General features: G+C 35.6%; 1 protein-coding gene across 1 annotated transcript in view; it reads right to left on the bottom strand.

Moving 5' to 3' along the window:
* Positions 1-16100, bottom strand: part of LOC144444421 (unhealthy ribosome biogenesis protein 2 homolog) — a 257137-nt gene that overhangs the window by 68203 nt on the left and 172834 nt on the right. The window contains exons 20-21 of the mRNA XM_078133832.1: positions 15576-15713; positions 5890-6516 (exon numbers count right to left, since the gene is read on the bottom strand). Coding sequence (XP_077989958.1) covers positions 5890-6516; positions 15576-15713 — 765 coding nt within the window. The remainder of the gene's footprint in view (positions 1-5889; positions 6517-15575; positions 15714-16100) is intronic.

Here is a 16100-nt window from a genome sequence, read left to right as displayed (position 1 = left end):
AATTGGGGGGGGGGGGAATAATAAGATATTATGTGGTCTTATTTCTAGCTTAAGGATGAGATGCAGGTTCGTTGGTGAATTTTGGCCTTTTTTTTTTTTTTGCTCATTATGAAGCTTCATGGTATGTGCCATCATTTGGTTAAAAGATTTTTTGAAAATCGTTCATTTTTTCCATTAATAAATTTGAAATGAAAAAACTCTAACGCTATATGTGTTTTATATGGTTTCATTCCTGAATGTTTATGTACAAAGATTTGCATACATAAAGAAGATTGACAGAAACGTTGATTACAGAAGAGTGTCTTTTCATATGCAAATGAGCCATAGCTAGTAGGCCTCTGTGCAATGACTGATGTGACATTATCTCTTAGCTGTGTTGTTGTACAAAACCAATCAAACTCGGTAAATTTGGTTATAACCAATAAAAAGTAAAAAAAATACCTCCTTTGAACCTGGACTTATGCACGTTGATTTTGACCAGTGCATCGGCTAAAAACGTTACAGTGAAGCGGCCTACACTGCACTACAGCCGCACAGTCGCTTGTAAACTGTTACTCCTTTCCTAAATGGTACTTACAAGTTACATACAACACTTAGGGGGAGGGGGGGGGGGGTATGACATTGCTACCGATTTCATAAGAATATCGCCAATCCCTATAATAACGTCATTGTTCTGTATTAGGACCGTTATAGACAAGAATAAAACCATTTAGGAAAGGAATAACAGTTTACAAGCGACTGTGACTACACTAGTCTACAGCCTTCAAGTGTACGCGACGCGACGGCGATGTATTAGATGACGGTTTTCAAGTACCATGCATGTAAAAAAAAACATACAAATCTCGAATATCTAACAGTATTGCAGGCTAATTGTTTTAGCCGATCGAAAAAATTGATGTTTACAAAAATAAAACGATTTAATCAACACGTTGGCGCATCGAAAATGAACCACGCTATCTTCGAGACTTGAGAGTTCACGTCAGATGCGTGACATTGCATCGGCGATTTCCGGGTATTACATTTCTGTTTCTGTAAGATTCACAGAACGTGGCCGTAGACTAGCTTTGAACTTTCGCGTTGGTGGATTTTGACAACGTCCTCTTCACATACTATATTATATTATTAGGGTTAAGGTCCTATAAATTGAGTGTGGCAACCACACTCTAACGATCGGCTTATCACGGCTCGATCCTTCGTGAACTTTCGAGACACGTCGACACCGAGTCACATGTACTGTAGTAGTATACGTGCGTTGCGTTGTTTATTTGCGTCTACGATGACGCTGTCTGAACGTAAACAGCAAAGAATTTGGCACCGAGCGATCCTCAAGGCTATTAAAGTTATAAAATGGAGATTTTGAAGGTACAAGTAGTTTAAATAAATGAGGTAATGTCTACTACGACTCCGAGTATCATAAAACGTCACTCGCAGTGGAAGAAAAACTGTTGACGTGAGTTCAAGTACCATTATTTATACCGTAGTTTTGTAACACTCCTTACATTCCCGATGTCGTACGGTGTCGTGGTGTGGAAATTTGATTTCAGGGAAAGGATTAACTTTTTTTATTGTGTGTCTTCAACGAAACACCAACAACGTAGCAATGCCTAATACATGAGCAGGAATATGGAACGTAGCCCATATTCGAATCAAAACACGAACACCAACTGCGTAGAGCAAGAGCTTCGAATCCAAACCAGAAAGTATACTATGTAATGTCGAGAACGGCACGCGTACCGTATTAAAAGATTAAACCAAAGTCTCCACCCGTAGATGAATAATAGATGACTTGACACCTTTATCGCGGGAAACAAACACGTTTCTATCTGTAGCATTTCATGACCCTCCTAAAATATCCGATTTTCTTCATGTCTGTAGCAAAGCAACGTACACAACCAAATGGCAAGGATTGAGTAACATATTTGCAAGTCACAGAAAACAGCTGTTGCAATGTCTGTCGAATTTGAAAGCTTTTGTCGGGCGGAAGGAGTCCAATTGTGTTAATTAGCATTTTTCTAGGTTCTTTATTTTGTATACTGTGTGAAGTTCAAAGCTATTTAACTTTGCGTCAGAACGTCCCAGCTGCGTCAAATTTGGAGACAATACTCGGAGACAGTGTGTCGAAAAAACGTTCCTCCGGATTGTTTAGTTTTTGAGGGAATCAAGAGATATTGCGTTGAGAAGTGTGAAAAGCGGTAATTTATGCAAAAAACACAAAAATACAACTTTGGATGATTATAACAAGACAATGAGAGACAAAATAAAAAATCCGGAGGAACGTTTTTTTGTTTATGTACATAGCTTTCATTTGAAGTCGAAAAGAGGACTATATTCAACTGTTTGTAAAAGTTAAATAGCTTTAAGTGAAAATCGTCAAAAAACACAGTTTTTGGGTACAGATCAATAATATGGTTAAAAATGTAAAAAATCACCACAGAAACCACAACTTCATACAAAGACTCGACATAATTAATGAAAAAAATGGTATATTTATCTTGTCTTTACTGTGAAATGTGATGGAGGAAAAATGAGCTAACGAACCTGCATCTCAACCTTAAATACTACATAACATTTCTGGTACACATTGATCTAACTATTGCATTTTTAAAAGACAAAAAATTACCTTACATAGAGCAAGTCTTTATAGTGTTGTCCTTAGTGCATATTAGAATGTATTTACAACATAAAAATAAATAGATTTGAAGGTTATCAGCAGTTACTGCAAAATTTTGTTACTAATTACATGTACAAGTCACTTCGTCTATTCTCGTGTCTATGTACTTCCGGGTTGACATAAACGTTAAACGTGATACAGTCGGCCCTATAATTACTAAGAAATGACAAAACCGTTCGCAAAATAAAGTTCAGGATTTTAATTTTTCAAACTGAATATCAATATCCACTACACATTCAATAACTGGTTTCGTGTATTTAGAAATGTGCCCCAAAACATGAACACGGAACACGGAATCGTGTCAGTGTTACTAGCCAAGATAGCAGTTTCATTGTAGGCTGTAAGTTGTACCGGTAAAAAAGACGATCATCACATCATGTTGGAAGTACAAAAACATAGAACACATTGTTTTCTTGCTGAATAAACTCACTGAAATAACAATACGGTCAAATTGCGTCTTCGATTTTGACAGCCACCATTATGATTGAGCTTCACTTAGTTCCGCTGAACGTGGCCGAGCCCGGGCGAACGCTACGCTGACATCCAATTTGTACAGCGTTTTTACAAAGGGAGCTCGTCAATAACCTACCGAATAATTAACTCAGAAACGTAGTTTAAATACTAACTGATCTAAAAATTACTGTTTAGAAAGACTACGCATCCGTACATAAATACGAAATCGTGCGACAAAGATTTCTTGTTACAGTGTAGAGGCCAGCCTTACCCTTATTATACACATATCATCGTACAACTAATTTTATTGGCTATAATATTAGCTACATTTGAAAGGTCTCACTTGATTGGCTCACCCTTCGCTATTCCCATTTTCAAGAGACACCCCGCCAGAATAAAGTGCCACGTAGTACAGCAATGGCGCGAGATCGCCTGTTGGGCGACTTTCCCACCGGGTGTGCTTTTCAAAAACTACACAACACAAGATAAGCTTTTATGACACGGAATCATAGAAAATCTACCCCGTTTCCAAACTAATCGTAATTTTATCGCGAATAGACAACCGGAGTTGGTCAAAATAGCAAATTAAAAATCAAATGAATTTTACTATGACCGTGAATTCACATAACCGGTGGTTTGAATTCTGAGCTCCCTAATATACCTATCGAAAAGACACTATCCCGTCGGACTACCTGCAATGGGCATTTTTAGTAACCTCTCACTTGATCGTGAGGTGCATATACTGGAATGAACCATTCGGTAGGAGGGGTAGAGAATTTGGATTGAAGTTTACAACCCTTTTTCGAACAAATATTTGTCATTTGGGTGCACAATGCGTAGAATTAAGACTATAGCATATATTACATTGCTTGTTTGACGTCAATAGTGTCTTTTGAAAAGTTGCACTTTACCTAAAGTCTCGCGGACTGATTTCCAATATGGCGTCGGTCATAATGCTCATTAACATATTCATTTTTTTTTCAAATTACCCAAAAAAAATCATAAAAAATATAAGAGAAGACGTGCTGACTTGAAATTAACAAATCTGAGTAAGCTACCCTCTGTGTATCAACACACCAGATATCAAAGCAATCTGACTTGAAGTTTATGAGGAGTTGATAAAAATGTCATTTTTGGAAAAAAAATCATAAAAAATTGAAAATGGCACAGATCAACTTGGCCTGAACAAATCTGAATAGCCTCCCCCCAGGGAACATGCACACCAAATATCGAAGTATTCTGGCTGTTACTTTCAGAGAGGACAGTGAAAATATAAAAGTTTGACGGACACCTATGATTCACCTATACACTCTATACTCTATACAACCTATACCTAAAGCTACGCTTTCAGCTTTCGCTGACAGCGGAGCTAAAAATTTGATGAATATGACAGGGATGCGCTTGTCAGAAACGGTGACATTTCCAAATTGAAAGTGAAAGAACTTGATAAGTACCTTTCCAACTCTGAAATTCCAGCTGTGGAAGGAATGCACAAAATAGACAAAGTTGAGGTTGTAAAATGCCATTATTATCAATCTAAAGAAAGTGGGAGTGATTTGTCATCTGATGACAGTGACAGTGAGAATGATGATACAGCTAGTTCCAACTCTGATGAAGTTAAAGGAGAAATTGGGCCTGATGATAATGATGACAATGCCATGTTTATATACACAAGATCTGGAAGGAGAGCTACCACTTGGAAATCAAAAATTTAAATAAACACATTCTGAGACTTTGCTTAAAATCCTGCATTCACCTTTGTAATCTAACGTCAAAACCAGTCCAATAATCAGGTTCTTACAAGGTAAATGTATTACCAGGTTCATTAAGATATACAATTACTATGATAATAAGGCCATCTTAATTATCATTACCACTAATATATATCACTTGATTCCTATTCTGTTAGATGAAATGTGGCTGGCATTTTTGAGTCATACATTTATTTTCTTTTGACATTATATTGAACTAATTTACATCAAACAAGAATGGGATACATGGCAATGCATTTTATTAAGAGTTTTTTCGGTGTTATTTAGACCAATTTGATTTCTTTTAGCACACATTTAGGAAACTGAACTGGAACAATACAGTATAAAACTCTCTTTAGATAACATGTGCATTGCAATATTTGCAAATACAACTAAAATGACATTCAACTGTAACACTACTAGTATAATGTACTAATACAATATTGAACAGAAAACAAAGACTCAGTTGGTCTGCTGATCATTTTACAAGAGTTATTCAAAGTGTAATTCATTTACAAGTATATGTTGTTTTTTGGAAAGGCAATGCACTGGTTAACATAACATTTTGTTTTAACTGGTGCATGTTTGTGTATACATATACACACAATATACAAATTGATTATATATATAATGGACAAAGTTGGTATTAAGTGTATTATGTACAGTTTTGTACTTGGTATGGAATGTTAACCCACAGGAATTCCAAATTTTTTTTATTCGGGTGGGGGGGGGGGGGTACTTGAAATATTTGGGGCTTTTCGCAGGGGGGTTACTTGAAAAATTTTGGAATATGGCAGGGGGGTACTTGAAAAAGAATTAGGGTTTTACAAAAAATTCGAATACAGAATAGCAATTCCTAACCCTGACAATTCCTTTACAGAGTAACAACTCCTAACCCTGACAATTCCTTCATACAATACATTACATTATTATGCATGAAAGTACCGAGTCTACTCTGATCGCTACATGATTGCAGTATTAAACATAGGAAAATATATTTTGAATACCACTCACCAGATGCAATAAACTTTCTTGCACAATTTGTCTCAACTGTACAATGGAAGCAGTCTCCAGCAGAATTCTCAGCAAACTGTCTAAAAGATGCTGAACATCATCATCCTGTACACATTGTAACATCAAAGTTTGTGTAATGCCCCATACATCCATCAGAAACTCTTCTCCTAAATGGTCTTTTAGTAGAGTCTTTGCTTGGCAGATTAACGTCAGATACTCAATATTTAAACTTAAGATTGGTTTGGTAATGTTATTGTTCATCTTTAGTGAGAGTATTGTCTTGTTCACAATGGATTTATGAATATTCCAGTTGTCTTCAGTTGAAGTATCCCCATTCTCCCCAAGCCTTACTTGCAATATCACAATGGCAACTTTTGTTATATTTGATGTCTCCTCCAGTAAGTGTTGGTTAGTTATGATCGCAAGCAGTCTTTCCAATCCCTCTGTCAGGTGTCTTTGATGTATCTTGAGTAGTGGGTTCACCCTGTCTTTCATAGTGTATGAAATCTGAGATATTTCTTTCAAAACAGCACTGCAAATTTGGATAATTGGTGATAGCGATTGTAACTGGTCTACATTTGCTTGTTTTTTGACATCTTTGGTGGACTGCTTGAGCAACAACTTTAGCTGTGTCAAAACAAGAGAATATGGTATGAAGATCTGTACATGACAGCTACAGACATAAATGAGGATGTGTAACCTCAGGACCAATTTGTTTGCAAATCAAATACCTGCAATCATCCAAAACTTTGCAATGTAAAGACAGATTTCCCAGCTTCTTATCTTACTCATTCACATTCTGACTTTTTAACAAATATGGCTGTCACTTGGTCTTGAATGTAAAGGTCATCAAATAAAGTGATGTCCATAAATGGACTATAGAATCAGTCATTGAACATTAGAGTTAATTGGATATTTACGTGGATAATATTATGCTTTCAGAAGTGCTGGAACAAATGTAAGTTTTACAATAAATGTACCTGCAAGTCAACAATTCTTGCAAAATCGTGATTCAATGTGATATGTATATGCATGTCAGGTTTGGTTGAGATTGATTCCAGCATGCCAGGTGCCCATATACACTTTCAATACATTGTGCTATTAGACCTTGAACATATAGGCTAAGGTTTAAGGTCAAAATCTCACACAGAAGCTCTTTATGAATAACATGTATACTGCTTTATAATATCATAACTAGGCAAAGCCCATAAGCTCGCGCAGGGTAGATTCATTTATGACCGGCTGCCTGGGCCAGGGTTCATACACTTGATTTGGGTCTTTTTATTGAATGACATCTAATTCTCTGACATGGACGAGAGGTAAAGAAAGTCAACACTCTATGCAGTTGTTGGTTTCAAAAACCATCATAGCCATTAGATTAATATTGTTCATTTTCAATCAGCCAACATATCATGCAACCTCCTTTAGTCTTTGGACAAATGTTTTGTTGACATGTTGCCGAACATTGCGATTTCTCAATTCAACTCGATGATTTAGAAATGTTACTGTACCAACAAACATAGGAAAGTAGTTATTCTTTTTAGAAGATGTAACAAGCGACCTATCGGTCAGAATAGCTCCGATGTTGTTTTTAATTTTATTTTTTATTTTGGTAACATGTAGAAGTTGTTCAGTTCTTCAGCTCTTCACTATGCAGTTTTGTTTTAGCGATGTAATAAAGTGGTTAGTGGTTTCATATGATGTCTCACTATAAAACACATTTTACACAGAAAGTTGTTAATGTATTGTACTGGTACTTTTATACCATAGTCACCATTTTATAAAACAAGCGACCTATCGGTCAGAATAGCTCCACTGTTTTTTTATTTTTTTTTTATTTTGGTGACATGTAGAAGTGGTTCAGTTCTTCACTATGCAGTTTTGTTTTAGCGATGTAATAAAGTGGTTACTGGTTTCATATGATGTCTCACTATAAAACACATTTTACACAGAAGTTGGTAATATATTGTACTTTTATACCATAGTCACCATTTTATAACAAAAATCTACTGTTATGAAAAATTGCACAAAATCTCTGAAAAAAAATGACTGGGAAATGCACACAAGAAAAAGAAAAAAAAGAGGATTTTGAGGTTGGCTATAAATAATTCCAGTGTCTTACAGCTTTAACCCTGGAAAATGTTAATGATGAATGAAATAAACTAGGGATCTAAAATAATTTTAAGGCAATTCAAATTTCAATTTTCTAACAAATTTACCAAGTCAACAACATTCAACTTGTACTAGTTGTAGTAGACATAACATCGTTTGATATTTTAATTTACGGAGTTTCTTCTGACCGGCGCCTGTCAGCAGACTTGGCCAATTTTTTTTCATCATTCCATTGTATTTAAACCTTGTACTTGACATTTCGCAATATTAATAATTCTCAACAAAATACCTTAACATGCCTCACCTCGCTCGTACTCAAAGCAGTCCCTCTATGATCACTGACGAGTCGTGCTTGCATACGGAGTAATCCGGGACTCGATTCTGACAATTGTCCCTACTATTTGTTTAGAGTCAAGTCAGCAATATAGACTCGTGCACCGCCTGTCGTATGTAAGCAGGGCTAACCACTGGCATGACCAGAGAGAACCTTTTCGGATTTACATGTAAAACAGGGAAAGACACGAAAAACATAATGTAAAGTCTGAAGCCAAATTAAAGTTGTAATTATTTTAATTATTTTTACCTGCCAAATATTTTCATTTTGGAAATGGCAAGACACATTCATGTCGTTTAACTTCACATGTAAACTGTCGGCCAATAAACAAAGTTTGGTCGATTCACAGTCGGCAGTGAGACTGCTCTTGCATAACTTCAACCGCATGCCTAGGCATGCCCCTTCCTTACGCGAGTTGTCTTCATTCTGGTTCACTTTCACTCCAAATTGCACGACAATAATATAGAATTAATCACAAGTTACATGTTATCTGAAAACATCAAACTTTTATAGTGGGTCTGAAGTGTGATTTTAGTGAGTACCAAGAACTCTCGCGTTGTTGCTGTGGAAAATCGCCCGGTCAAACGAGGATTTGATATTTACAACAATTTGGATTTGAAGTTTACAACCCTGTTTCGAACAAACACTTGTCATTTGGGCACACAATGCGTAGAATTATGACTATAGCACATATTACATTGCTTGTTTGACGTCAATAGTGTCTTTTGAAAAGTGGCAGTTTGCTTAAAGTCTCATGGTCTGATTTCCAATATGGCGTCGGTCATAATGCTCATTAACATATTCATTTTTTTTTCAAATTACAAAAAAAAAATTATAAACCAGATTTAAACTGAATGCCTCCCGTAAGGGAATCACTAATTATGCAAATAACTCATTAAGCTAAAAAACTATGGCAACAGGCTTTCTTTTTTCGACAAGCGTGCTTTCTTAGGTTAATGTATGTAAGAGTGTACGATACTGCTTAATGCAGTCTTAAGATATAGCCTAATTACCGAAAATCATTAATTATGCAAATTATTCATTAACACTGTAAGGTACATCAACTAACTTTATAGGACATACACAATTTGTTAGGTTAATGTATGTACTGAATTGTATTGAAATTGAAACATGCAGTCGTAAGATATAGCCTAATTACCAAGAATCATTAATTACGCAAATTATTCATTAACACTGAAAGGTACACCAACAAACTTTACAGGACATATGCGATTGTTATGGTTAACGTGTGTACTGAATTATATTGGAATTGAAGTATGTATTCTTAAAGATATAGCCTAATTACCGAAAATCATTAATTATGCAAATTATTCATTAACACTGTATGGTGCATCAACAAACTTGATAGGACATATGTGTTTTCTTATGGTTAACATATGTACTAAATTATGTTGAATTTGAAGTATTATGAGATATAGCCTAATTACCAAAAATAATTAATTATGCAAATTATTCATTAACACTGTACGGTGCATCAACAAACTTGATAGGATACATGTGTTTTCTTATGGTTAATGTATGTACTAAATTATGTTGAATTTGTAGTATGTATTCTTAAGATATAGCCTAATTACCAAAAATAATTAATTATGCAAATTATTCATTAACGCTGAAAGATACATCAACAAATTTTATAGGACAAATGTATGTTGTTATGTTTAACGAATGTACTAAATTATATTGAAATTGAAGTATGCAGTCTTAAGATATTGCATAATTAGTTGATTTCATTAATATGCAAATTTCTCTAATTAAACATTAACAGATCTGGCTCAAAACCTAATCAGGTCTAGCTATTACCCTAAAGATTATATATCCCAAATTTCATTAGAATTTAGTCAGCCGATTTTTAGAAAATGATGACAGACAGACAGACAGACAGACAGACAGACAAACATTCCCCTTTTAATACCTCCCTTTTAATACCTCCTTTACGGGAGGTAAAAATAGAAGAGAAGACGTGCTGACTTAAAATTAACAAATCTAAGTAAGCTACCCTCTGTGCATCAACACACCAGATATCAAAGCAATCTGACTTGAAGTATATGAGGAGTTGATGAAAATGTCATTTTTGGAAAAAAAATCATAAAAAATTGAAAATGGCACAGATCAACTTGGCATGAACAAATCTGAAAAACCTCCCCCCAGGGAACATGCACACCAAATACCAAAGTATTCTGGCTGTTACTTTCGAAGAAGATGATGAAAATATAAAAAATTGATGGACACCTATGATTCACCTATACTCTATACTCACCTATACCTAAAGCTATGCTTTCAGCTTTCGCTGACAGCGGAGCTAAAAAATCTACTGTTATGAAAAATTACACAAAATCTCAGAAAAATAATGACTGGGAAATGCACACAAGAAAAAGAAACAAGCGACCTATCGGTCAGAATAGCTCCGCTGTTTTTTTTTTAATTTAATTTTTTATTTTGGTGACATGTAGAAGTGGTTCAGTTCTTCAGCTCTTCACTATGCAGTTTTGTTTTAGCGATGCAATAAAGTGGTTTGTGGTTTCATATGATGTCTCACTATAAAACACATTTTACACAGAAGTTGGTAATGTATTGTACTTTTATACCATAGTTACCATTTTATAACAAAAATCTACTCTTATGAAAAATTGCACAAAATCTCAGAAAAAAAATGACTGGGAAATGCACACAAGAAAAAGAAAAAAAAAAGAGGATTTTGAGGTTGGCTATAAATAATTCCAGTATCTTACAGCTTCAACCCTGGAAAATTTTAATGATGAATGAAATAAACTAGGGATCTAAAATAATTTTGAGGCAATTCGAATTTCAATTTTCTAACAAATTTACCAAGTCAACAACATTCAACTTGTACTAGTTGTAGTAGACATAACATCGTCTGATATTTTAATTTACGGAGTTTCTTCTAGCCGGCACCTGTCAGCAGACTTGGCCAATTTTTTTTCATCATTCCATTGTATTTATACCTTGTACTTGACATTTCACAATATTTATAATTCTCAACAAAATACCTCAACATGCCTCACCTCGCCCGTACTCAAAGCAGTCCCGGTATGATCACTGACGAGTCGTGCTTGCATACGGAGTAATCCGGGACTTGATTCTGACAATTGTCCCTACTATTTGTTTAGAATCAAGTCAGCAATATAGACTTGTGCACTGTCTGTCGTATGTAAGCAGGCCTAACCACTGGCATGACCAGAGAGAACCTTTTCAGATTTACATGTAAAACGGGGAAAAATACGAAAAACATAATGCAAAGTCTGAAGCCAAATTAAAGTTGTAATTATTGTAATTGTTTTTACCTGCCAAATATTTGCATTTTGGAAATGGCAAGACACGTTCATGTCGTTTAACTTTACATGTAAACTGTCGGCCAATAAACAAAGTTTGGTCGATTCACAGTCGGCAGTGAGACCGCTCTTGCATAACTTCAACCGCATGCCAAGGCATGCCTTCCTTACGCGAGTTGTCTTCATTCTGGTTCACTGTCACTCCAAATTGCACGACAACATAGAATTAATCACAAGTTACATGTTATCTGAAAACATCAAACTTTTATAGTGGGTCTGAAGTGTGATTTTAGTGAGTACCAAGAACTCCTGTGATGTTGCTGTGGAAAATCACCCGGACATCAAACGAGGTCATCTTCAGCTTCCGGGTCAAATCAGTCATTTTCTACTGAAAATTCTTGAACGGTCGGGACTGTTACACAGCGATCCTACAAAATTTACTTGCCATGGTTATTTAACCCTTTCACCACCAATGGCCTCATGGGATTGTGTGTTGTCCACCAGCCCCCTCACTAACATAATGTGAGCGTGAGTGTGGTGTAATCAAACTGATATAAAAATACTTGGAGTTGCTTATTTTTTAAAAATAAGGTATCATTTGAATGGAAAATAAATTTTCTACATCATAGTACCAAATACATACATTCAAATATCACACACATAACCGAAATATGGATTAATGTAATAAAATATTAATAAAACAAACATAGGTTGTTTATTTATTGACATATCACAAATAAACAAAATATTTATATTACAAACAAAATTCAAAATACCAACATTTATGTTCCTACAAAACTTCTGTATACTGGTTAAATGGTCAAAATCGGCGAAAATTTGTCAGAAAATGTTATTTTTAGTCGTAATAAATTTGAACGAAAATAATTAACGGCTCACTAATCCGATTACAACGCAATAGTCGGCCCCGCACCGGCAATCAAAGGGACAAAAATATCTGAAGTCGTCGCCCCAATACCTTCTGAAAAATCAGTTTGTGTAATTATATATCATTATTTGACAGAACAACAACAAATTATCACCAAATTTATCCTCAAAATCAGTAAAAAATGCTCCCAAATTGGTAGTTTACAAGTCCGAATCGGGACGCCAACGTGACGCTTTTCGCCGACATGCTTACCCACGAAAGCAAATATGCAGTCGGGACTTTGAAGTTACGTTGCGATAATCTGATCCTTCCATATACTGTATTGAGTTCACGCAGCCATCTCCTTGTACAAAACATCGTATTCATAGTAAAAATTGAGTGGAAATTTCTACGAACAGCACATTTATTTACATTGCAAACGATGTTAGGGGAGACAGATTTTGCTTTGGCGATGTTGAAATTTGAATTTTACATTGAAAAACTCGCGTAAAAAATCCGATCGGAAAATCGCCCATATCACGAGTAAGTTTCCCTCCACTGACCTCTACACACTGAGCTAATACAAATACAAGTCATTATTGAGCCGTAACAAAAAGAAATAAAACCAAAATAATCCACAATATAGCCCAAAATTACCCCCAGAACGTTAGCATGGGCGTCGGCACGGTCACAAGATTGCGTAAATTTGAACGACATTCAAAAATTCAACCGTAAACTGGCGTCGGCAGCTCACACGGCCTTAGCGGGAATTTGATGCTTACATACAAGTACAATGTGTTCCCATAGCTAAATACTTGTATTCAACGATGTATTTCAAGTCAAATTCTGTCGAAATATCCAAAGATAGTGACATAATTTATATCGTAGGCCATGTTATGAGAGCCGTTAATTACTTCCGCCATGTTGAAATTCGATTTCGTGAGCGAAAAACGCACAAAAAATTACGATCGCTCGTCATTTGGATCGTACTCCAGATACCGTTCACTGTCATGCTTTCAAAATGGCTGTGTAGATAAACAAGGCTAATACGCATGTGTGGAACTAGTTATGGCAGCAATTTTTGCAGCAATAGCTGCCGTTAAACGGCATAACGGCGAGGTAGGTGAATGACCTTTGGCGTTCCCGCAATAGCGGGAATTGGTGGGCGCCCTAGAGCGTTCCCGCAATAGCGGGAATTGGTGGTGAAAGGGTTAAAACACATAAAAATCCACATTTTTGTGAAATTTGTAAACTTTCCAGTCCGTATTGAGGAAACTATGAGCATGGAGGGTTATACTTCGATGCTGTGAGCGAAACACTGGGTCGAAATTTCAGGGCCTCAAGTATGCGTCCCGAATTCGTCGGAAAATCGGTATTCCTAAATGTAATGCTAAAATTTATTTTGCTGGCACGAAACAAGAGATATCAGTTGAGGTTTAGGCATTTTCAGTATCTAAAATTTGGAACGCTAGTGAAAGTTACGGCGAGTTGAAAATACCGAAAAATAAGGCCCGTGAGCAGCCATTCAAAGTGTCGCTATCTGGAGCATATGAGGATAGATTGTATGCAAATGTGGTTTGTTGCAGACTGGCTGATTATGTAGTAGGGGTGCAAAATTTGGATTTTAAGTTTACAACCCTGTTTCGAACAAACACTTGTCATTTGGGCACACAATGCGTAGAATTATGACTATAGCACATATTACATTGCTTGTTTCACGTCAATAGTGTCTTTTGAAAAGTGGCAGTTTATTTAAAAATCTCATGAACTGATTTCCAATATGGCGTCGGCCATAATGCTCATTAACATATTCATTTTTTCTTTAAATTAAAATAATAAAATCACAAAAAATAGAAAAGAAGTTGTGCTGACTTGAAATTAACAAATCTGAGTAAGCTACCCCCTGCGCATCAACACACCAGATATCAAAGCAATCTGACAAGAAGTATTTGAGGAGATGATGAAAATATCATTTTTTGAAGAAAAAAAATCATAAAAAATTGAAAATGGCACAGATCAACTTGGCATGAACAAATCTGAATAGCCTCCCCCCAGGGAACATGCACACCAAATATTGAAGAATTCTGACAGTCACTTTCGGAGAAGATGATGAAAATATAAAAAGTTGACGGACACCTATGATTCACTCTACTCTATACCTCTTATACCCACCTATACCTAAAGCTGCATTTTCAGCTTTCGCTGACAGCGGAGCTAAAAACGGCAGCTCATTTAACTTGTCCCGGGCAATCGCACAATTGATAAGTTCGAGCCCTGATTCTTATGATATATCCTAATTACCAAAGATCATTAATTATGCAAATTAGTTATTAACACTGTAGGGTACATCACCAAACTTTATAGGGCATATAAACTTTGTTATGTTTAATGTATGAAGTAAATTATATTGAAATTGAAGTATGCAGTCTTAAGCCTAATTACCGAAAATAATTAATTATGCAAATTATTCACTAAATCTTTACGCGAAACCAACAACTTTTATAAGAGATATGCACTCTGTTACGTTTAATGTATGTACTAAATTGTATTGAAATTGAAGCATGCCATCTTTAAGATATAGCCTAATTACAACAATCATTAATTATGCAAATTATTCATTAACACTTTAAGGTACAGCAACAAGCTTTACAGGACATATGCGATAGTTATTGTTAACGTGTGTACTGAATTATATTGAAATTGAAGTAGGTATTCTTAAGATATGGCCTAATTACCAAAAATCATTAATTATGCAAATTATTCATTAACACTGTAAGGTACATCAACAAGCTTTCTTGGACATATGCGTTTTCATATGGTTAACATATGTACTGTTTGTGGAGCCATGATGGGTGAATGGTTAGCGTGACCGGCTTGGAATCTACAGGTTGCAGGGGGGCTAAAAAGTCCACTCATAGTGTTCAGCTAGTCAAAGATTCATTCAAGTTGTGTTTGTACTGAATTACAACTGATCATTAAATCTGCACTAACTCATTGTATACTGTGTCATGTAAATGATATTTGACTGGCTCAAAATATTTGTTTAGAAAAAGTATTCACCAACCTTTGACATGAAATCGTCCAATGGAATAGTCCAATTCTGTACTCTGTATGCTAATTGCAACAGCTGGGTGATCACGTGACTACATGCTGACATATAATTGGTCAGCACTTCATCCACTTCCTCACTTTGACTATTAACCTATATGTATGAAACATACAAAATTATTTACTTCCATGAATTCAGTTACAAAATCAACTCTTTTATTTCATATTCTTTAAATTGTCTTGCACACAACCCGCAGTGGAGGGTCAATAGTTTGCAATACAGTATAATTGCTGTAGTAATTTATAAGATACCTTTTCAAGGCCCGCGTTTCACTCATCACATTTGTAAATTCTCTACACAATAAACATTCGTTAGTGTGGTTAACAGCAATTTTAGTAGATTGTCCCCATTTTTGTATCACACTAACAGCTTCACAAACAAGTCATTGAGAATGACATACTCCCTGCTATGATTGGGTTTTAAGGAATTATCACTACTCTGATCACGCAACAACACTTGTGAACCTAAATCAAACAGACT

The sequence above is a fragment of the Glandiceps talaboti genome, chromosome 13, assembly GCF_964340395.1.
Source record: "Glandiceps talaboti chromosome 13, keGlaTala1.1, whole genome shotgun sequence".
Taxonomy (NCBI): domain Eukaryota; kingdom Metazoa; phylum Hemichordata; class Enteropneusta; family Spengelidae; genus Glandiceps; species Glandiceps talaboti.
Note: the sequence above shows the minus strand (reverse complement) of the source record. Positions and strands in the feature narration are given on the sequence as shown.